Here is a 23,062-nt window from a genome sequence, read left to right on the forward strand (position 1 = left end):
CGAGGACAGCGGAGTCTGCCACATCCATGGCTGGCTCCCCAGGGACAGCTCATTACATGACAGATTTGGGGGCAGAGCTGCACAGCACAGGGCACTCCTGCTCATTTCTTGAAACCTCAGCACAAAGCACAGTGTCTGGCACACCTTCAGAATTCAAAAAATTACTTGTTTGACGCATAAATGAGGCCGATAGCCCCAAATCCAGCTACAGGGAGAGTTCAGTAGCTACTTAGCAGTGCGTGCTACGTTGCCTGCAAATTATGCAAAAGTTGGTGTCCATGAATGTCTCCGCTGTCCATTTGCTTCCCTATCCCCCCAACCATTCCCCTCCCAACCACTCACGTGCCAGTTCACCAACCCACATAACCTCTCCTATCGCAGGTGCCAACTATTCTTGGATCATCACTGTCACCACCATTGAGGCATAAAGGGTTTGACCCCAAGGAATCAACAACTGGGTGCCACGCAGGGGAAATCAACCAGTCAGATGAAAGGTCAACAGCTCCATGCCGGGTTGTCAACAGCAGCCCCACTTCTCCCATTTTGACCGGGCACGTAGTCACCCCCTCTGTGGGATGACAGACTCTGGGATCTAAGCCATCTAGAGCAACAGTTCTCAAAGGACAAAATAATATAATTAAAAAGAAAGGAAGGGAGGGAGGGAGGAGGAAAGAAAGGGAGGGAACTTCTGGAGGTGATGGATCTGTTTAAGGCATAAATGTGGTGATGGGTTCACAGGTACAGACTTATCTCGAAACTCATCAAGTTGTACACATTAAATACAGACAGGTCTTTGTGTGTCAATGATGCATCAATAAAATGGCTTTAAAAAAAGAATTAGCAGCAGAGCTTGTTTAAATGTATGTCCCCTGGCTCCACCCCTGGAAAGCCTGTTTGTTAAGATTTGTTTTGCAACCCAGGAACCTCCATTTCTGACAAGCTCCTGAGTGGTACAGGGGCAGAAGGGTCCTTGGATCACACTTGGAAAACAACTGGTTTATACCTTGAGCCTGAGAGTGGTTCCAGCCCTACTGTCCTCAGATCTGGGAACGTGTAGGTGGCAGCTCTGCAGCAAGGCTGAGAAAATTGGGCCAAGTTTCCGGGGCATCAACATCACTTCTGCATCTGGGCCCTCGGCCTCTGGGGCTGCTCTGGTGACCTGTGAAGGGGCATAGTTTTCCAGTGTCTTTGAGGTTGTGTGTGTGTCCTTGCGTGTACGTGCATGTTAGTTGCATGTGTCTGCGCGTCTCCCTGCACGTGGTGGGCATCTGTGTCCATCAGCATCTTTGCTGGAGCTGAGCATGAGCGTCTGTCACCAAGGGGTTCACAAGCACACCGACGTCTGCCTGTGTTATGCGTGGGCTTAAACTGTGTCATCTGAGTTTATTTGTGTGAGTGTGCGTGTGTGCGTGCGTGCGTGCGTGCGTGCGTGTGTGTAGGAGGGACTGGAACACCCGGGCAGAGATACACTCAAATACACAGAAAGGTTCTCACTTTAGTTATTTCATACTAAAGAAAAATTTAATGTCCAGTTATTTCACCACACAACTCAAGGTCCTAAAGACAAGTCAGGGAAAACTGAAGATAACCTTACAGCGCAGATGACTTATTGATTACTTCTCTTCAGAAAAGAAACCGCAGCTCTAAGAGCTTTTACATATTCATAACCACCTCCTTCATCCAGGTGAATGAGATGACCAGTGGGTTGACTATTTCACTCAATATTCTCCGATGTAAACTAGCACTTTTTCCTGTTGAACCTGCTAGTAAAAAAGACAAATTAATTTAAAAAGCTAACGCCTGCAATGCAATTGCTTTCAGTGCTCTTCTTTTCAATCAAACCTAACTTCTAGGTGGAAATCTTTTATACTTCATAATCTGCACAAGCTGTGCAATTTCTGAAATTATTTTTATGGCTTTATTAAGCCACGCCCCTTTCCTGAAGTGACTTAGAGTAGGCATTTTGGAATATGCCATGTTCCCCGCTGCCAGGGAGGAGATCAGGGAGGGCTCCCAGTGTGAGCTAATGAGGCCAAGGTAAGCCCACAGGAGAGAAGACTGTCTCCTGACCAAGGACTGAACCATCCTCTCTGGCCACCTGTCTCATAAGCCCAGGCCCTGGTTGTAATGGGATCCAGACGCACGAGTGCGGATGGCTCAGAGTTGACATCTACCGATATAATGACTCAGGGGAACACAGTTGGCTGGGGAGGGACAGGCCCAGGACTGGAGCTAAAGTCTCTCAATGCACCTTCCAGAGCCTATGACTCCATAGCAGTGGTGGGACCTGAAATCAGGTTCTGGAGACCAGAGCGTCACAACTGTGCCTTAAGGAAAGCAAAATTCATTAACAAATAGCAGCAAAACAAACAAGGATTCCCTCTAAGCCAACTCTGCAATCACAGCACCAGAATTTAAAAGCACTAAAAGTGTTCATATTTATAATGGGGGGGTGATCGCCATTATAATCTAGGGTCTCTTCCCTTCATTTGTAATTACTACTGTCTCCTACCCTCCGGGTTCCACTCAACGCACACACACCCCCCATTCCAGTTGATTAATTTTACATATGTAATGTCATCGATCCTACTTTGCTCAATCAAAGCCCCTCAAGCCTCCATCAGAACTCCCCACTGTCAGACCTCCCTTATCTGACACTCACTTTCCAACCCAGGCATTCAGCTCCTTGCAGGTGTCACTGTCGTTCCCTCCCTACTGCTTCCCTTATTTATTCCACTCTGAGGCTTTCAGGCTACCCCAAATCCCCATCTCACATTTCCTTTAAGGTCAACCTCAAGATTCCTTCAGTATTGGTCTTGCTCTATAAAACTTCCCTATTAACCCACCTTGCAAAATCTTTCATTGATTTTCAATTTATTTAACAGTTTTTTTTTTTTCTTCACCACTGGTTCCCTAGAATCTCAATGAATATCTGCTGAGTGACCAAACATTTGCAATATCAAAGCATCAGAATTCCACTCTAGGCAATTTGTTTGTGTCTTTTAATCTCAGAAAAACCAAAAACGCCTCCAGATTAGAGATCAGGTTTTATCTTCTAACCTCCAGCCCACGGACCACAGGACACACAGTAGGTCCTGACGGAATGTTTGATGAATTGAACTGAATTAAAATATATCTCCACCCTCATCTAAAACAACCATGGAATCAACTCGAAGATAGTTTGCAATCAAAAGAACCAGACAAAAAAGGTCGGATTATTCTGAAAAAGTAGATCACTGGCTATTTTTTACGTCCTAAATTTTTAAGCTCCCCCTGCTCCTTTTTTTTTGGGCCTCGTAATAGTCTCAAGTGTTTCAAATTAAGTCTAGACGACAAGAGTATTTTAAACAGCCTGGAGCAGCAACAATAAAGCCACAGTTTTTAATCTCTGACTATCCCCTGCCTGAATGGCATGTCTTTTTGTTTGTTTTTCCTGAGTAGAGCTTAATATTTGGCCTTGTTTTTAGTTTACTGGTCACGCTGATAGTGGAAATTCTCCAGCATCAATTCATGCTTGCTCCAAAAAAATAACTGGCACCAGTGCAGAGGCAGAGCAGTAGTCCTCCCCTTTATCCACAGTCAGCCGTGATCCAAAAATACTACGTGGAAAATTCCAGAAATGAACAATTCGTAAGTTTTAAATCGCCTGCTGTTCTGAGCAGTGTGATAAAACCTCACACCATCCTGTTCTGTCCCAACCAGGACGTGAATCTTCCTTTCGTCCAGCACATCCTGCCCACGAGTCTCCTACAGCATCTCTTAGCCGCGGGCTTGGTGATCGGATTGACTGTGGTGTCTCGGGGTTTGTGTTCAAGTAGCCCTTATTTTACTTAAATAATGGCCCCCAATGGCCAGAACAGTGAGGCTGGCAATTCAGAGATGCCAAAGAGAAGCTGTGAAGTGCTTCCTTTAAGTGAAAAGGTGAAAGGTCTCCACTTTTCTTATTGAAGGAAAGAAGGAAGTATGCTGAGCTTGCTAAGATCGATTCTAAGGATGAATCTTCTGTTCGTTAAATCATGAAGAAGGGAAAAAGAAATTTGTGCTAGTTTTGCTGTCATGCCTCAAATTGCAAGTTACGGCCACTGCATGACAGTGCTTACTTAAGATGGAAAAGGCATTAAATATGTACAATAAGGTATTCCAAGAGAGAAAGAGAGAGACCACGTTCACATAACTTATTACAGTGTACTGTTATAATTGTTCTATTTTATTATTAGCTATTGTTGCTAATCTCTTACTGAGCCTAATTTATAAATTATACTTTACTTAGGCATGTACGCATGGGAAAAAACACAGTATATACCGGGTTCAGTGCTATCCTCAGTTTCAGGCACCCACTGGGAGTTTTGGAATGTAATCCCCAAGGATAAGGCAGGGCTGCTGTTGGGAAAAGGCAGGGATTTCCAAGGTGTGTTAACAGAAGTGAACAGGATTACCTACAATTCGACCCCTTAGGGTGTGAACACTTGAAAGGTGACGCCATCGAGGAAGTCCCTTTCTCCCTGAGTGGCCCCAGCCCACCTGCACTAGCGTACCTCCAACTCCCCGTGGCGAGTTTTGGGGGCGTTTGCGCGCGCACGCGTGTGCAGTGGGAGGACCTTCTCCAGGGACACCTCTCTGGAGACTCTGGTGCAGTAGGTCTCGGACAGGACCTTGGCAAAAGCGTGTGCTTAACAAGCTCTCCAGGTGATTCTTACGCACCATAAAGCCTGAGAGCCAGCATGGTCTGATGGTTAACTATGTGACTGGCCTTCAAGTTGGAGGGTCAAGCTGGCAGGGGCTACCCACACATCAGTCTTAAAAAATGAAAGAAGCAGCCTTTGTTTCCTGAAAAACACACAGTCAGAATGTTTGTCTCACAGGATACCTACACCCTATGCCCGATTTTGGCCAAGTAAGTGCCTAACAGTTGGGGAAACTGCTCCCTGCAACACGCCGGCTTTTCCATGTACTGCACACTAGGACAGGAACACCTCCTTGCATCATACTGTTTTCACGTTACTAGGTGGGGACAAGGGTGAGCTGAGACTAACACTGTCCATTTCAAACAGGGAGGGACGTGTCAGCATCCTCCCCCTTGAAAGTGAGCGGTTCCCCAGGGACGACCGCCCAGCTCAGACACAGGCGCTCGAGGCTGGAGTCACAGCGTGGTGATCCCTCTCCTCAGGCTGCTCAAACACAGAGGCATTCTCTCAAGATGCAGCTGAAAACATCTCCCTTCTCAGATTAACAACGGACAACCGGAGAGACTTCCCAACCACCTTCCTCTTCCCTACAAGAGGCAAAGCAATCAGGAAAAGCAACTCGATGAATGTGGCCAGCAGTGGGCTGTCCCACACGCCTGGGACTCACGCAGACAGAGCTCGAGACTTGTCCTCACACCCTCAGACCGCCATGCATGGCAGCAAACTACTCCGGGGTTCAGACAGGACCGGGGGAAGGGGAGGATGTTGCAACCAATTGAGAGACGAAGCACCACTTGAGGCAGAATGAAGAGCTGGCTGGCTTCCACGGTGACTGTGCCCTTGAGACCAGAGCTGGGCACTGGGGGAGGGCCGAAGTGGCCACAGGAGGAAGAGGTTATCCTGCTTAGAATTTCAGGCAGTGGTCACACAGGGCTAAAGAAAGGGGGTAACACCACACCCAGAGGGGGGGCCTTCTGAGGGAAATGGGGGTGCTGGGGCCAGAAGTGGGAGACCAAGAGCAGAGTTAGTGAGAGCCCATGACTCTCGGCAAATGAGCCTTCCACACCCGTCACAGCAGCGGTTTCTCCTGCGGCCCAGATCTCCTGAAGTGGGGTCCCCAGCACCCGGGCCTCAGGGCAGAAACGGAAGCACAGTGAGCCTGGAGAGTCTGTCTGTTGGGAGAGGGGTGCCAATGTCACGTGGGCACCGGAAGGTGAGAACACGAGAGCCCAAAGTCAACTGATGCAATTTATGAACTACTTTTTAAATAGCGTTTTTAAGTCTTTTTTTTTTTTTTCTTTTTGTGGGGGGAAGAGGTAATTAGGTATTTTTAGAGGAGGTACTGGGGATTGAACCCAGGACCCTGTGCACGCTAGGCATGTGCTTCACCACTTGAGCTATACTCTCTCCCGCCAGAGTTTCTAAGTCTTCTTGGAAGTTGCTGTGCTCAATTTTCAGTAAACATGAGTAAAGCCAGTATTGCTCACTAAATGATACCAACATAACCAAGCAATAAATGCTTGAGTAGCCCAACTTCACTGCGGTTCACCCTAAATTCAGGCCAAGACCTAGGAAGAACAGCCTCTGGCATGCTGAACCGGCACCCCTAAATGTAAAGTGACCATGGCAGCAGGGAGCTGGCCTAGGCACTGCTGTCCCTCGGGCGGCCTGGTGACCCTCGATGATGCCACCCAGAGCTCGTGCTCAGAGAAAGGCACTTCCTAGAGAGAACGTCTGCTGTCCCGGCCCCAGCCCAGCCTCCTCCTTCACCCCTTCTCCTGGGGTCCTCAGGGTCCACTCCCTTCGCCTTCAAGCAGCCCAGGCTCCCTGTCCTCAGTGGCCACAGCACTGGGCTCACAGCTTCCCTCTCTGTGCAGCTCTGGTGAGAAACACGGGGCTCCGGAGCTGAGGGGCGATAGCAGAGCACAGAGGTCTACGGAGCGAGTGAGTGCAGAGGGAGCAGGTGAGCGAGAGCAGATCCTCCCTCCCGGAGCCCAGCAGGGAAGCAGATGTGTGCATGCACACCTGAACCTAGTGCCAAAGGAACGGCTGGTGAAGGGTGTAAGAAAGAGCCTAGAAATGAGCTGCCGTCATTCAGAAAATGACCCGGAAAGCGGGAGGGTAGGGCAGGGGGAGAGACAGCGCAGGTGGAGGGGACTGGAAAGCTGTCTGAGTCAGGATTAAGATGAGGGAGGTGAGGAGGTAGCTGGGACATGTGTCGTGTGGCCACAGACCTCTCAGGGAAGGGGGTGTACTGAGACCTGCAGGCTCAGGGTGCGGGGGGGGGCGGAGCCCTGGGGTGGGGGTGCCTGCAGCAGCCTGGCCGGGTTGCAGGGAAGCACATCGGCAAACAAGGGGTGCGGGCGGGGCAGCCTCAGCACGGGTGGCGGGCTGTGTGGGAGCATATTTCCAGCCTTTTCTCTGCGGCCCGGAAGGAAGTCTGGGGAAGCATGTGCGGGCCAGCGTGGCTCTGATATGGATCAGTCCTGGGATTCCAGTTTTACTGCCTACACATCCACCTCTTAAATGTGTTGTCAGCCTTCTTCTCGGGCAGTCTTAGTTTCGTTTCTTATCAACTTCCACTATCACCTGTTCAACATCCCCTCCAACACAGCCCATCCCGTCTCCCCGGAGCGGACTTACGAGCATCCCATTCCCGTCCATGCTCAGCACGCTGACTGCGGGCCAGGTACCGGGCGGAGATCCCGGGCCGTGTTCCTGCCCCATCATCCAACAGCCCCACCAGCTGGTGACTGGACTTTCCCAGCTTCTGGGTCAGGAATGAAGGGGCACAGAAGCGAGCCATCAGCCCAGGTGCACCGCTTAGCGAGTGGAGGGATGAGGCTCAGCCCTAGGTCTTTCTGACTCCAGAGCCAGAGCTCATCTGGCCGGCACCGGAGGGACCTTCTCAACTCTGGCTGGGAGCCCTGGAGGAGCTGCGACCAACACCCGTGCAGGACTCCACCCCCAGAGATGTCGAGTCAGTTTGTGGTTATTTTTTTAAAGCCCCCTCACTGCCCCATGGATTGGATTGGATTTTAACGTGGAGCCAGGGGTGGGAGCCAGACGCTACAGACTGCAGGATGGCGAGGTCCTTGCCTCTGCTGTCCTGGGCCCAGTGCCGTGGCTGGCTCATGTCAGAAGTGAAGTAAACCCTTGCTGGATGAGTGAGGAATGAGGGCTTCGCACTTTCCCACCAAGGGTACTACCATCCTTCACCTTCCTGACCCCAAATCTGGAGTTCTCCCACCACAGGAGACGGCTGACGGGTCCTCAGGGTACAGACACTCCCTTCTCCCACCCTTTTCCACAGGGACATAAACATCTCAGAGCATCACTTTCGTCCCGTTACCCTCTGTTGTTCACATGCTTTGGAGCTTGCTCTGGGTTCACTGATACAGCTGCACCCCTGAGTCTGGTATCTAAGACCTCACCATCCTGGTCCCAACTTCTCCTTTCAACTTCTCCACCCTCCCTGCTCCAGATTCTCTGTGAGCCCTGTGCATTCTTGTACAAGTGACTTCATAATGCATGTCCCTCTCTCTCCCACATCCACACCTGTGGGACGTGTAGACACCCCTCCCATGCCTTTGCTCTTTGCCCAGCCACAAGGAATCCCTCCCAACTCTGAACATCTATACCTAGAATCTTACTTGGCTTCATTCCTACATGGTTTCTACTCATCATTTCAATGTGCACAAGTCCTAATTTCCCAACTCAATTATGATCACTTGAGAGCAGCAATCTGATCTCGCCAGCAGCGACCAACACCGCGCACGCTCTGTGAATGCCGCTGGGCACTCCGCTTCTCCTGTCCCAGTGCAGACGGCCTTACCTGTAATATCTCGACTGCAAGTAGGTGGAACACACAGCCTTGGACACGTGACTGGCTGAACCAAAGTCAATGACCTTCACTCTGTACGGCTGTCTGGATGGATCTACCAGCATGATGTTTTCTGGCTTGAGGTCAGCGTGGATAAGTCCTAGGCTTTTTAGTTTCATCAGGGCTGTGGCAACCTGCTGGAGGACTGGGCGAATGTATTTGAGGGGCAAGGGGCTAAACTTATTCTGCTTCAGAAAGTCATAGAGGTTCTGCTCTAACATCTCAAAGACCAAGCACGTGTGGTTCTTGTGCTGGAAGCACTCGTAGGCGCGGACAAAGTTGTAGTCGTCAGCGCTCTCCGTGCTCAGGCGGGCTAGGATGCTCACCTCGATCTGACCTTGCCGGGCGTAGGACGGGTGGTTCTTCAGGATCTTGATGGCCACGATTTCATTGGTGCCCCGTTTCCAGCACTTGACCACTTGCCCGAATGTCCCTCGGCCCAAGAACTCGAGCACTTCGTACGTGTTGGTCATGGAGCACAGCACCTCATGCTGGACCAGCTGGTAGTCGCCCTCACTGTTGGAGCCGCTGTTTTTGGAGGTGGCAGTCGATGTGGTGGCAGTGGCGACAGTGGCCCCGCTCGCATTGTTCTGAATCATGGGTGGGTGCTCCTCGATGATTTGCACGCTGCTCGTGTTCTCGATCTCCTCACTCTTCCGCTTGAGTCCGCATTTCTGGTAGGTGTCAAGGAGGCTCACAGTGCTTCGACGCATTAGGTTGTGCGGTCCGCCGAGGACCTGCCCGGTGACAGAAGTGCTACTTGCTGATGTGACGACTATGTGCCCGGTGCTTCCTGGGAAGATGATGGTCTGCTCGTAAGGTAGGCTGGGGTTTGGGATCGGCAGGGAGGTGCTGACGGTTGTGGCTGGCTGAGGAGGCGGCACGTTCTTGCTCTGGCCGTACACTTTGCTGTGGGAGCCGTACCCAGTCATGTCCCAGTTGGAACTCGGCTCTACTTTCAGTTTCTTCACGCTACAGAAGGCACTTGATTGAAGGGTGTGAGGGGAGAAAACTTGCACATGTGAGGCCATACCTGCGAGAACAAGGGTGGGGAGAATGAACATTTTAGTCGCCGTTGCACGAGCAAACAGCAAAGTCACTTGAGTTGTGACCGGCAGTGTGGGCCCTAGAGAGTGTTTTCCTCCCACTGCAGAACGAGGCCAGAAAAGTGAATCTATTCCACCCAGAAGCACGGTCTGGGCACTCGGTTTGGGGGCCCCAGGAGTTCCAGGGGTGCACCTGCCACCATAAGGAGGGTAGGAGACTTGAAGTGGGGATACAGTGCAGACTCAGAGACAGAATTCGAATACCAGGACCTGGTTCATTACCTACTTTTAAAAAAATATTGTTTGCGATAGACATAAATTCTTCCTCAATTCTCACTGGGTTGCAATCCTGTATTAGGTGGCCCAGCTAACTGTTACACACCTAGTTGTCCCACATGGTCAGCTACTCCTTGTCACAGACCCTAAAGCTGTCAGGTTTACTCATTCGAGGAAACATCCTCCCATGTAGGTCGAATCACAGAGCCACTCGGGATATGCTAGCTTTCAGATGAACCATAATTACCCCCTGGCATCTTAGTCACCTTAAATAATTCTGCAGGGTTGAATCGACTAGCAGTCAATCTCATGTCCTGATGTTTGGATTCAGATAGTCTGAAACATTTTATCAGCTTTTTTGAGGGGGGAGTGGGTAGCACAACTCGTGGGTTCCAGTCACTCACTTTTCCTTCTATGTTCATCTATCAGTCAATTTATCTAGAAAGTACTGTTATTTCATATCAAAATCTCATTCACAATTTAGATAACGTCAGAAATCAGTAAGACTGTAACTTCGGAATAGCTGCACAATGTATAATTATGGTGATACTGGAAACAAAATCTCACAACGTATGAGGGAAAAGTAATAAGGCGATGAGGAAGGATAAGGCCTTAAAGGGAAAAGCAGAAACAAACACTGCCCATCTTCTAAGCTGCAGCTGAGAAACATCTCCTGTAAAAGCACAAGGAAAGTGGGGTTTCTACCAAGCACCTCGGTGTGTAGCCATCCTACAGTCTGTCTCTCTGACCCCCTAGCACGACCCAGGGTGGTTCTTTATCATTTTCCTTTTCACCTTCTCACCCATCAGTCACCCTAGTCCACCCTCTCCCTCAGCAACAACCCACCTTCCACTTTGTCCAGAAGCCTTGCTGTCCACCTTTATTCTCTTCATTTCAAAACACTCCTGAATTTACACCCGCCGTCCGTGCTCCTTTCCATCTTTCCAGTCTCCGAGGAAGAGGTCTCTCTCCATTCCGACATTAAAAAATCCCCCTGTTTTCACAATTCACCCTCTCCCACTCTTGAATTCTACACGCCCTCCACTGTCCACTCTCTTACGGCTTTCAAGTTCTCGCTGTTAACTGGATCCAAGTCCTCAGTAGGTACTTAACAAAGTGTTGCCTAAAGAATCAGTGACAATCTCTTCTGCCTTCACATATACACAGGTGCACAAGGAGACTCCCAACGTGGCAGGCCAGAGTAACAGTGTATCCTCCCTTTCAATCCTTTTCCTTCTTCTCACCTGTAATCAATGGTTTATGGTCCCTTTTCTTCAAGGCTTGCTCTTTAATCCATCTCTCCGACGCACACACACACTGTGCTCTTAAAGGTAAATGACTTCCTAATTGCCTAACCCAATGGCCCTTGTCCAGCCCCTATTCTCTTTGACTTCTTGGCAACCTCTGATCTGCTGACCACGACTTCCCCCTTGATGCTTTTATCTGTGCTGTGTGAATCTGTAACCTCCCCATCCTGCCTGATTACACACTGTGTGCTCGGCTGGTTCCTCTTCCTCCTTTAAAATGTTGGCATTTCCAACATTTGGACTCTGTTCTCTCTGGATTTAAGCTGTCATGTTGTCATATCTATGCAGGCAACCCCCACATGTTCATCACAGGCCAAGTTCTCCCTCGCACCTTCCAGTAATGATTGCTGCCTCCTGCTACAACATCAAAGATCATCTTCCAGAGACTAACTCCTTATCTTTCCCTAAAAATCTAGCCATCTCACACTCCATGATAATGTCCCCATGTCTATTCATAAAATACTCTATTCTAGTCACCTGGATCCAAAACTGTGGATTTACCTTTGGTGATTCTTTTTTGCCTCTATGCACATGATGATGTGGAGTTTCTTCCTTCCTTCAAAATTTCTTCTTCCTTCAAAATGTACTTTGAATCCATCTCTTTGTTTCTGTTCTTGCTGCCACTTCCATAATTAAAGAATTTATCACTCTCTCATAGACTAAAACAAACATAGACATCTGGTCGACCTGTGCACTCGTTCCTCCTCTAGTTTGCCCATCTTTAGTCACCAGATTATCTTCCTAGAACATTTTTAAGCATGTCACTCCTCCGTCCAAAAACTTTCAATGATTCCTTAGCATCTAGAAGATAAATTTGAGTAATCTTAACGCCTTCACATTTTGATTTCAACTGCTTTGTTGGCTTCACTTCCAACTATTAACCTTCCTGAATCCTCAGTTTTAATTAAGCTGTTCTATTCATTGTTTCTAGAATGTCTCTATATTTCTTACCTCCATGCTCTTACACCATTCCCCCATTTGGCATGCCTTCACCATTTCTCTCAGGCTTATCCAAAGGTAAGAATTCAATGCTTCCTCTTCCCAGGCCATGCCAGCCCACAGTGATATCCCCAACTCTCCATTCCTAAGGCGCTTACCGCACATACTGCCCATTTGGCCACAAAATGCATTTCTGTCTTACAAAATCTCGTCTTGAATTGAATTACTTATCTTTTGTACTATATAACTTTTTACACATTTAAGTCATGTTTCCATAACCAGGCTATATTCTGAGGGCACAAGCAACAGTTTATACTTCATACTTCTTATTTCCCCTCTAACATTAGGCTGAATTTATTATATATGGTAGGCACTCAGCTGATGGAATAAAGCCTTTTAACTGGCCAGGACTCCAAGAGACCTTAGTTCTCCAGCTACAGAGCAATTACCAGTCATAAGCATCTATGGAACCTGGCCTTACTCTGGAGCATAAAGAAAAACTTGCCAATACTTTTGTACCCAAACCAAGGCAGAGTCCAGGCAGCTCTTGTCCTGGGGTCAGCAGTCACATTTGTCCTAATTCATCTTGGCTGTGCTCTGACTTCCCAGGGGCAACCTCAGCCTGTCTAACACCCAATGCCTGCCCTGAACTCCCTTTGACCGTGATCCCTAGATCTGACAAAAGCTTCCTTTCTTGTCTGGTTCCTGAATTCCAGTATCTACCTGTGTAATATGACTGACTTCTGTAGGTAGTCTTCTGCCTAACAGGACAATTTTGGCTTGCTTATTTAGAATTCACACTTCACCTGTTTCTTCCTACTGTACTTTCTGCTGAGGTCAATCTCCCCTTAATTCTGTAATAACATAGAGAATGGCTTTTCCATATTTATCAGTATTAAATAACCATACTGTCTAGATATTTTATGCAATCTCTTGGCTTTTAGTAACTTATCCACTGAGCAGGCAAAGCAAAATAAGCATTTCCCTTATTTGGGGGGATCCAACTTGCCCCTTACTCCACCACCCTCAAGAACTTCGTGGTAGGACCGGGCGGAGGGTGGGGGGCGGCGGCCAGGGGTCAGAGGTGGCAGAAGAAATATGGTGATGTTACATGAAGGAGATGCAGGTCTCTTCTCTATTTTGACTGTTTCAAAAAATCTCAGTGGAAAGGCCAGGGTGTAGAAGTGGAATTTTACAGAGGGGAAAAGGATGGTTTATGACTTATTTGCTATTGGGATGACAGCCAAGGGTCATAAAATTGTGGAAATTGTCGCTGGCTACCTCTGGTGACAGATTCCCAGGATCAGAGAGGAGATTTGCATGGCTAGAAACAACCTGCACCCCGCCGGCTGCCCAGACTCTGGCCTGGTCTGGTGTGGTCACTGCTGCTCCTTTATAAGGTCAGCAGCCACTTTTCTAAGAAGCAGACACAACTCCCAATACAGCCTCACTTCCCCTCCCTCGTATAACATCGTCTAAATTTAAGGTGTACAACGTGATGATCTGATATGCATATATATTGCAAAATGATGACCATAATGAGGTCAGTTACTACCTCCATCACCTTAATAATTACCTTTTCTTTTCTGTGTAGTGAGAACATTTAAGATTTACTCTCTTAGCAACTTGCGAGTATACAGTACAGCACTGTTAACTGCAGTCACCGTGCTGTGCATTACACCCCAGAACTTCTTTATTTTAGAACTGGAAGTTTGCCAACACAGTCTTATTACCTTTATTCTGCAGCACAGGCCATTTTGCTCTGTTAAGCAAACTGCTCAAAGAAGATGTAGCAAAAGAAAGTCTTAAATAATAATAATAATTACTACTACTACTATTATTTATTTTTAAATCTCTAAATTATCTTATAAGGGGATAAACTGCTGCTGGTAGCTGCGTAGCTTAGTCATAATCCTGCAGGAATGACCACTTATTTTCAAACATTTCTCCTTGAGAGTATTTTTCTGGAACAAATCCTCCTGATGAGTGGAGCTCGCAATGAGTCCAGCCCACACTTTTGCATTCTATTTATTCAGGTCCCCAAGGCTGGGGACGAGGAAGGGGAGGGCCTTTAAGTTTTCCACTCTGGGAAGAGCTGTTTCCTCTCGTTCCTTTCTGTGCTGACCTTTGTACTCGCCAGGGCCTGCTGCCCTCCTTATCTGTCAGTGTTCTTTTCAGAAAAGGCAAGGGCACAGTGAACATTTCTGGTTTGATCCTACAACACAGGAATTGCTTTTAAAGTCATCTCTGCCCTTCCTATTTGGCTCCTAGAAGAGAAAGTGAAGTTTTTGCCTTCCTTGGAAGACTGGGAGGCTATGACTATATGGGTGTGAGGGTGGGTTTTGAGCCCAGGGGGAGTGAGGGGCCCTGGAAACCACTGCAATAATCACACCTGCTCCCTAGAGGGGCCACCAGACCCAGGCCGGTCCACGAGAGCCTGGGTGGCCTCCCAAGAGAACTGCAACATGACGGCCACATTGTCATTTATATGAAAGCACAGCAAGTCACAGTTTAGAACTGCAGTTTCTAAAAGGCACGTCCCCATTATCACGCCACTCTGTCTCATGAGCAGGTCAAAATCATAAACACTGAATATTAGATACACCTCAGGGCCTTACGTGCTTTTTAGCGTTACATGGATGTGACCAGTAAAAAGCATTTAAAAACAAATTTATTAAAATTTAAGTCAACTAATATCACACAACTGTATATAATACAGTCTTTTTATATGGCAAGTGAAAAACAGCTCCTATAAAGTGGGCATTAAGGTACATCTCATAATTAGCAGAAGTAAAGTCCATAATTTCTAAGAAGTCATTTCTTATTATTGTAAAGACAAAACACTGCCCCTTCATGCCACAAACAAATCCAGGTTCCCGGCTACTTGGGGTGCATTTCTGACAGCCTGCATGCTGAAGGCAATAAAAGTCCGGGGCCCTCCTTTGGCCACTTTACTCAGATGTTCATTTTGCATTAAAAAAAAAAACACGCACGTGAGCCTGCATTTCAGAATACTAGTTTTAAACCATTTGCCTTCTACTCTTTATTATAGATGCCATTTACATCCGTAAAATGCTATCACACTTGACTTCAAACCCTATTATCAGGATTCGCAGGATTCTCCAGACTTTAAAAGCTTGAGCACCTAGTACATATCAGGCTCTGGGCTGGACATTTGATGCACAGGGTAAACACATGTCTGAATTTGTCTGGGACAATCCAGAATTACCCTTGTGATGCCAATTCAATTAATAAGAGCACCCTCACTTTCATTCTTACAAGGGTCCTAGTTTGAAAACTAGGATGTCAAGGGATGGGTTTAGATTCCTATAAGTGGAAAAGCCAAATACTGACCCCAAAAGTTTGAACCTGGATAATTCTATGCGCCTCTTTATCTTAACAGTTTAATGAGAAATTAATTTTTCTAGGGTTAAGAATAATTTTTTCCACTTAAAAAAAAGAATAGTTAAAGATCTTCATGATCTTCCAGAACTGTTAACTCATGAGAATTTTTAAAAGGTCATTTGTTAAAGGACTGGCTCATTTATTTCATTTTTTTCCACTTATTTGCTTAGTTTCTTCATGATTTTATATTTCACAATTAGATGAACTGAAAAGTTGCTTCACATCTGAGTACATTTCCTTTCCATTTCACCACCCCAAAATTATCTACTGGAAGATCAGACTCTGGTGAAACTACAGGGATGAGTGAGGGTCAATCATGATTTAAAAAAACTAAACTGAATTCAATTTCACTGAATTCTATCAAAGCTCAAGAGAAGAAATTATAAGTTAAACAGGGGCACTTTCTATCAGTATATAACGTTTAATTTTGGTGTTGCAGATGTGAAATAGATTACCACTCAGAATCTAGTCACATTATTAAAGAGAACAGAATCATGAACACCTTAGTTTAAGAAGTGCCAACTTCCCCACTTCCTAAAGTCCTTTTGACACACACTTCTACCAAATAGTAAGTTTTGTTAGAAGCTACAGATTTGGGGGGGGGGGGGGGCGGTAATCCAGAGCCCAAAGGAAGGATTAATTCCTATACCTAGCTGAATGCTAGGTATGTATCTCTTACAGATCACATTATGAACATATGATACAATAAAATCAGGATATGTCAAAAATGTCAAAAATACATGAATGTTGGAAATATGCATCTAAATGGACATTTTTAAACACCTAGAAAAGTGTTAATCTGTATAATTCTTGATTACCCTGTATAATACCACAATTTGATGTCTTAGGGAGTTGAAAATAATAGAAAAAATTTCTTCATTGACATATGAAACAATGTTCATAAAATTCAATGACACTCATCCTGCTTATCAAGATTATATTATCAAGTAGTGCAAAGATAATTTCAAGTTAGCCCATTCCTAAAGGATATATTTCTAAAATAGTGTATACTGTCTGTGGGACTTATATTTCCATCAAAGTCTATTGATCCACTAGGTGTGTAATGTTAAAAACATAGTATATACTATACCAAAGCACAGTTCAGGATCAACCACAAGCTCTACAGAATTCTTTATCAATAATGACGAACTGCTACTGAGTCCATTAGGGGGTCCTCTATATTAAAGAACTGCAGCTGGGGACAAAAAGATGCACAAAGACGTCTAAGATGTCAGCACTGAGCTAAAGGAGCTGAAAATCTCATGCAGTTGCCAAGTTCAGCACGACATAAGCAACTCACCAAAGTAAATGCGATTGGCATTCAGAGGCAGGAGTCACTATGGGCTGTGGTTAGACAAGGTTTACAGAGCTGCAATTAGAAAGATGTTGTACCTTTTGAAGGGCAGAAGGACAGTGTTCCAGCTCCTTCTAACTGAGTGTAAGCAAATCGGGGTGTTGGGGGTGTGCAGCTGGTACTCTGGTCTCTACCCTCAGGAAGCTGAGCCTTTGCTTGGAGACAACGTAGGAGCATTTAATAGTAGTCATACATGAACAGGTGCTACCCCCTGCATAACTGTCAGTCTACACTGTGCGAACCAACAGCCTACTTGTCCAGAATTGTCACCTTCTGATAGCTTCAATCTTCTATAAGTAATTTTTAAATACTGAAAAAGCTGGTGTGAGCCACTCACTTTACTGACTGTCACCTAACACATGATTAACAAGTTGCAGAGGGACTGTCTTTACTGGTTTGTTCTCCGTGTCAGACTCCAGGTGCTCATACCCCCCAGCTGTAAGGGCAGGTGCCCTCCTCTGTTTTACAGATGGGTAACTGGAGTGGAGGGAGATGACGCAGTTGTCCAAGTTCACTTTGCTTCCACCAGCAGCACTGGGATTTGAACTGAGGTCTGCCTGACTCCCAAATTCATGCTGTTAACCATTCTTCATGCTTTAGGTTCTTGAACTTACAGCACCAAATAAGGAGACAGGGACCATAACAGCCGAGGACAAATGAAAGCTGGCATGTGAGAGGAGACAGATCTAAAGTATGGGGCACACCAACCGCGCACCACCCGGTAAGACAGAGGACACCCTCGTCAGTGATCCCAGGCCAGCCCGCACTTCTCTGTCCTCTGGTTATGACGACATTTGAGAAATATAACCACTAGGAACTGTTCAAATGAAACAAATTTACCCCCTGAAAGAGGTAAACTTCACTTATCTGATGCTCAGTGGCAGAGTGGACAGAGCTCTGGTCTTGACTGTGGTGATCTGGGCTGCCACGGCAGTCCAGGGATGAGGTTAATGAGGATCTGGACTAAGGAACTGCCTGAGAAAACAGAAGGAAGTAGCAGAAACATAAGGCTTTGCAGAGAAGAAAAGGCAAGACACACTGACAGATGGGACTTGAGGACAAAGGAGAGAGAGAGGAATCAAGTACATCTGGGGCCTGAAAGGAGTGGGGTTCCATGGACGCTGGTGATACCAAAGACGGGAGGTAGTTTTAAAGTGCTGTTTATCTTGGAGAGGGGGTAATGGAATGGGTTTGCAACAAGTTGAGTTACAAGCACTGACAGGGGATCCAAGTTGAAATAGTCAGTGTTCAACTATTCATACTGAAACTGAGGCAAGGAAGTGCTTCATTTACCAAACTTAACAGTGTCAGGAGCCGCTGGTCACTGACATTCAGCATTTAGTTCCCATTTGCTGAGTTGACCCCAAATGAAGATAAACTATTTTGAAAAGAGAATGGAGAGCAATCGTACGGGCTAAGCTTGCACAGGATGAATTGGAGGGGGAAGAGGGCAAGGTGACCCTGAACCAGTCCACACATGAGGCCAAAGGTAAAGGGGTGGAGCCCAAAATATTGTCAAACAGAGATCAGTAGGACAGAGTGACAAAAACATAGAAGGGAAAAAGACTACAAAATCGAAGAGTGGCATCCCAAAGAGACTGATAAAGGGACGATTTGCCAACGACAAGGGCTGAGTCCAGCTGGAAGAGCTGTCTTGGATTTCACTGTAGGCATTAGGAACAACACAGAGGAAATGTTCTACATCGACCAAGAGAAAAAGCTGGCCAGGAGAACGGGTGAGAGGTCGTGGCAGGAGATGCCGACCTGCGGGCTGGCATCCACACCCAGATGAACACGGAGCCACGTAGGTAAGGTTGTTCCCCAGGAGAACTGATGTAGAAAGCAGAGCAGATGGCAAGTCAGGTAATCCCTGGGGGCACAGACATTGTCAAACAGGATGGGGAAGACAGTATGGGTCACAGGGAGAAGTCAAGGATAAAATGATGGGGGGAAAAAAAAAGCGATTAAGGGACTGATGTGGGAAAACGAAAACAGAGCAAGTGCTGCTGGCCTGGCTGGCAAAAGGCACCAGCCTTCTTGTCCCACAGGGTCAGGAGGAGGGAAAGAAGGGGCGCTCCTTTGGGAAGAGAACCGAACGCACCATGTTATTATGCCCCCTACCTTCCCAAGACATACAATTCTCTTAAGGACTTCCAAAATCGTTTACATCATCTTCCTTGAATTGGCAAATTCTACCATAAGCTTTATTTTATCAACGGAGAAAACATCCTTTTACTACCATTTACAAATTCCCCACACATCTGTCTACCTACTGGCTCATTATCCATCCAAATCAGCCCCTCCCCTTGTTCAGAGTCACTTTCTCGTTCTGAAAATTGCGAATTTCTCCTGTGACAGCTTCAGGGGGAGGGTAAGGCTCAGTGGTACAGTGTGTGCCTGGCATGCAGAAGGTCCTAGGTTCAATTCCCAGCACCTCCATGAAAATAAATAAAAATCTGTAACAGTTTTAAGCCTCTCTCAAATTCACTTCCCGGGACTCTGCCGCATTGCCTTGGACCATAAACCGCTGTGGATGAACCAGGCTTTTGCTGCAGTGGGTAAGTACATGGAGCCTAGAAATTGGTTATCTAGAGTCTACGTTACCAAGTGTTCACAAGCAATCTGCAGATTACCAATCCAAAATAGCTCTGGGGAAGAAAAAGGTGATGCTGATAAGACACATGTTTTTCAGTCTCTCCTGGAAACTGGTAGAATCAATGAAAGGAAAGCAAGCATGTTAAAAAAAAAAAAAAAAAAGACAGCTCAAAAACTCTTTTTTTAAGCACTAATTGCATTAATTAAGAGCCTAATTTATTTTTTAAAAAAAAGCAAAAACAACTTCTCAACATAGGTGAATTTGTCTGCTAGGGTGGCCGTACACAGACTGGGGGACTCGAACAACAGAAATGTATTGTCTTGCAGTTCTGGAGGCTGGAAGTCCAAAATCAAGGTGGAGGCAGGGTTGGTTCCTTGTGAGGCCTGTGAGGAGAGGATCAGGTTCTAGGCCTCCCTGAGGGTGGTGGGTGGCTGTCTTCCCTCTGTGCAGGTGTCTCTGTCCACATTTCCCCCTTTTATAAGGACACCAATCATTTTGGATTAGGGTCCACCCTAACAATCTGTAATGTGACCACTTCTGTAAAGACATGACCTCAAATAAGGTCACAGTCTGAGGTCCTAGGGTTAGGAATTAAATATATGAGTTTTTGCAGGTGGAGTGGGGGCAGGCAGGGGTGGGGGGATAAGTCAACCCTTAATGGTAAGCTTCAGGAAACCAAAAGCATTTTACCGAAGTGTAACTTTTGCAGGATACAGAGTCATGACTTTCTCAACGCACTCTCTGTTTTCCCCTCCTTGGAGATAAGATGTTTCATGTTGTGGTTTCCCTATATTTTGCCTCAAAGGACCCAGGCAGGGATTTCAATTAGTTAAATATTATATATGGAAACAAGCACAAGCAAAGTGATTATTTTCAATAAAATTCTGCATAAGTCTATGTTACTGATGCGGTGCTTCTGCAGAAGGTCATGCAGGAACGTGTCTGTAACGTACATCGAGGAGTAACTGTCGTCCTTTGGGTGTAAGAGAGAATTAGAAGTGACATATTAGTAACAACAAAACGAGAAAGTGCGCTACGTTTCTCGTTCTGATTCTGCGTGCGCCAAACATTTCAGAAGGAGAACGTGAGGACACTCCAGAGACAAGTCAGTTGTGGGTCGGGCAGGCGCTGGCTAAGAATTAGGACCTTTCTTTCTTCAGGGCCACCTGGGCATTAACAATGAGCCTTGGGTCGGGCTTTTCCCAGACACGCTCTACTTCTCTTCCTCTCCCCACGTTGACCTTTTAGTCCCAAACTGGTACAGGCTTACATTTTTCAACTTTGCTTATCCTTTCCAACTCAGGATCTCAAGGAGATAACCTTTTAAACACTTGGTGGGACGAAAGGGACAAACAGCCACAAACCATAAAAACAAATTGGCTATACTTCTGGTTTCAAGCAATCCAGAATGTCATTTAAATACGTATTTTTGCAAAGATCTAGAAGGCTGCTCACCCTGTCCCTGAAATGTTCTAAGTGAGGTGGTTAAAGTTTCAATGGTATTAATTTTCAGGTGTTTGAGTCAAAACAAAGTCTTACAAAAGCCTTGTCCCCGAATATTCCCACACTCCCTACCCCTCCATTCAATGTGGTTTCCAAATCACAACCCAGCAGCTCAAGGAAGCAGTGAGCAGGGGCAGCTACTGAGGGCTGAGGCACGCGTCTAGCGATGCTAGGATAACCCTCAGATGGAATCTGTCTATCCTTCAGAAATGTCTTACAAAGTCCAAATCAAGACTAAAAAATCAGGTGGGCTTTTCTTCTCTCTTTTAGGCAAAAAAGGAAGTGGTTATCCTTAAACTCCTCTTACCAAATTATGTGTTTTACTTAAACCTCACCCATCCCATGCCCAGCCCACAACTAATTTGTCTTTTGAACTCAGCTTCTCCTTCAGAAATGTTTGGCATCCTCAGAATCAGAACTAAAATCCTACTTTACTCTTTTCAATTTTGGTGAATATTACTAGACCACTGCCAACTCTTTTACACCAACAAATTATGAAAATTTGAATACTCTAGGTTACTGTATTACTCTGGGCAAATTCTGTTACTATGTGTCCCCTCCAAGGATATGCTGGAGTACTAACCCCCAGTACCTGTGAATGTGACCTTATTTGGTTTTCTTTCTTTTTAATGGAGGTACTGGGGATTGAACCCAGGACCTCGTACATGCTAGACATGCACTCTACTACTGAGCTATTCCCCTCCACCCAAATGTGACCTTATTTGGAAATAAGATCTTTGCAGGTGTAATCAAGTCAAGATGAGGCTGTTAAGGTGAGTTCTAATCCAATATGACTGGTGTCATTACAAGAAAAGGAAAGAAGACACAGACACACAAAACTCCACGTAAGGACAGGGCAGAGCCTGGAGTGGTGCAGCGGCAAGCCAAGCGATGCTGAGGACTGCTGGGGGCCACCAGAGCCAGGAGGAGGCCAGGAAGGCATCTACTTGGAGTCTCAGCAGGAGCACAGCCCTGCTGACACTTTGGTTTCAGACCCGAAGGCTCCAGAACTGTGAGAGAATAAGTCTCTGTTGTTCTAAGTCACCTGGTTTGTAGCACTTTATGACAGCAGTCCTAGGAAACTAATTCACTCTGCAATATAATTCAGGATGGATTTCATGGAAAAAACATGTCTGTACTCCAGCTATGATCAAGTATTTATAACCACTGCAGAGTCACGTGGCCAAATGGCAGACTGCCCTTTCAGCCTGGCTCTGCCACCTCTTGGTTGGAAGACAGTAGGAGCATCCTCAGCTTTACTCCCCCATCTCTGGTCCAAGTCCCAGGGGGATGCTGAACATCTCCTCTCTCATGCAAATACATTCGTTCTTTGTGATCCACACGTGACTTCAAAACAACCCAATTTCTCCAGAAGGCAAAGAAAAGCTCAGTCTGTCCTCACTAGCCAGAGTAATGGTTAAGGAGACCCGGGACAGTACTTCCTCAGACCTGCCCTTTCTAAACTTAGCTTCTTGCTGTTGTCCAGAGAAACCGGGACAAAAGGCCACCATCTGCATCCCACTCTCAGTGCAACACCTGTCGCTGCCTCTTGTCCTCATGTTTATGTATTTCTTCCAACATTTCTCTCACAGGCTACCTGCCAAGAAAACTTTTTGTGAAGATGTCATACAGACCCAGTGATGCCCATGAGGCCAAATGCATGGAACTCCTTCCCCTGGCTTCTCTCCAGAGACAAAAATTTCTCCCTTCCTCCCCTTAAAAGCACAGTAATACATCCTTCTTACCTGATTTAAATGGTGACTGCTATTTATGACGGTAACTCTACACTACAGCCCCTTGGCTTCTTGGAGAATTTTTCATTACTCTCAGTTGCCTTTAACTGACATCTGACAAAAGTCAATTAGCGATCGCTTTGGGGAAGGGAGAGGAAGTGCCACCTCAACTCGACGGTGTAAAGGGAAGAAAGAGGAGTGGGAAGACACAAAGGGAGAAAAGCCGGAGGAAGGGGGGAAGCAAGCAGGGACGCTGGGAGGGAGTAAGACCACGGAGAAGGGAAAGGAGAAATAAAGACGGGGGGAAAGTGAGAAAACAGAATGCAAGCAAAACT

General features: G+C 46.4%; 1 protein-coding gene across 10 annotated transcripts in view; it reads right to left on the reverse strand.

Annotated features, from left to right (window-relative positions):
- HIPK2 (homeodomain interacting protein kinase 2) overlaps positions 1–23,062 on the reverse strand; it is a 183,405-nt gene that overhangs the window by 118,291 nt on the left and 42,052 nt on the right. For 9 of the 10 annotated variants that reach the window (XR_004321301.1, XM_032483479.1, XM_032483477.1 and 6 more), the window contains exon 2: positions 8,521–9,601. Coding sequence is in view for 9 of the 10 variants with exons in the window: in XM_032483479.1 (XP_032339370.1) it covers positions 8,521–9,601 (1,081 nt within the window). In the remaining variant the exon portion in view is untranslated. Of the gene's footprint in view, positions 1–8,520; positions 9,602–10,736; positions 11,609–23,062 lie in introns of those variants that run through there. The other variant, XM_032483475.1, reaches the window with a different exon arrangement.

The sequence above is a fragment of the Camelus ferus genome, chromosome 7 (assembly GCF_009834535.1).
Source record: "Camelus ferus isolate YT-003-E chromosome 7, BCGSAC_Cfer_1.0, whole genome shotgun sequence".
Taxonomy (NCBI): Eukaryota; Metazoa; Chordata; class Mammalia; order Artiodactyla; family Camelidae; genus Camelus; species Camelus ferus.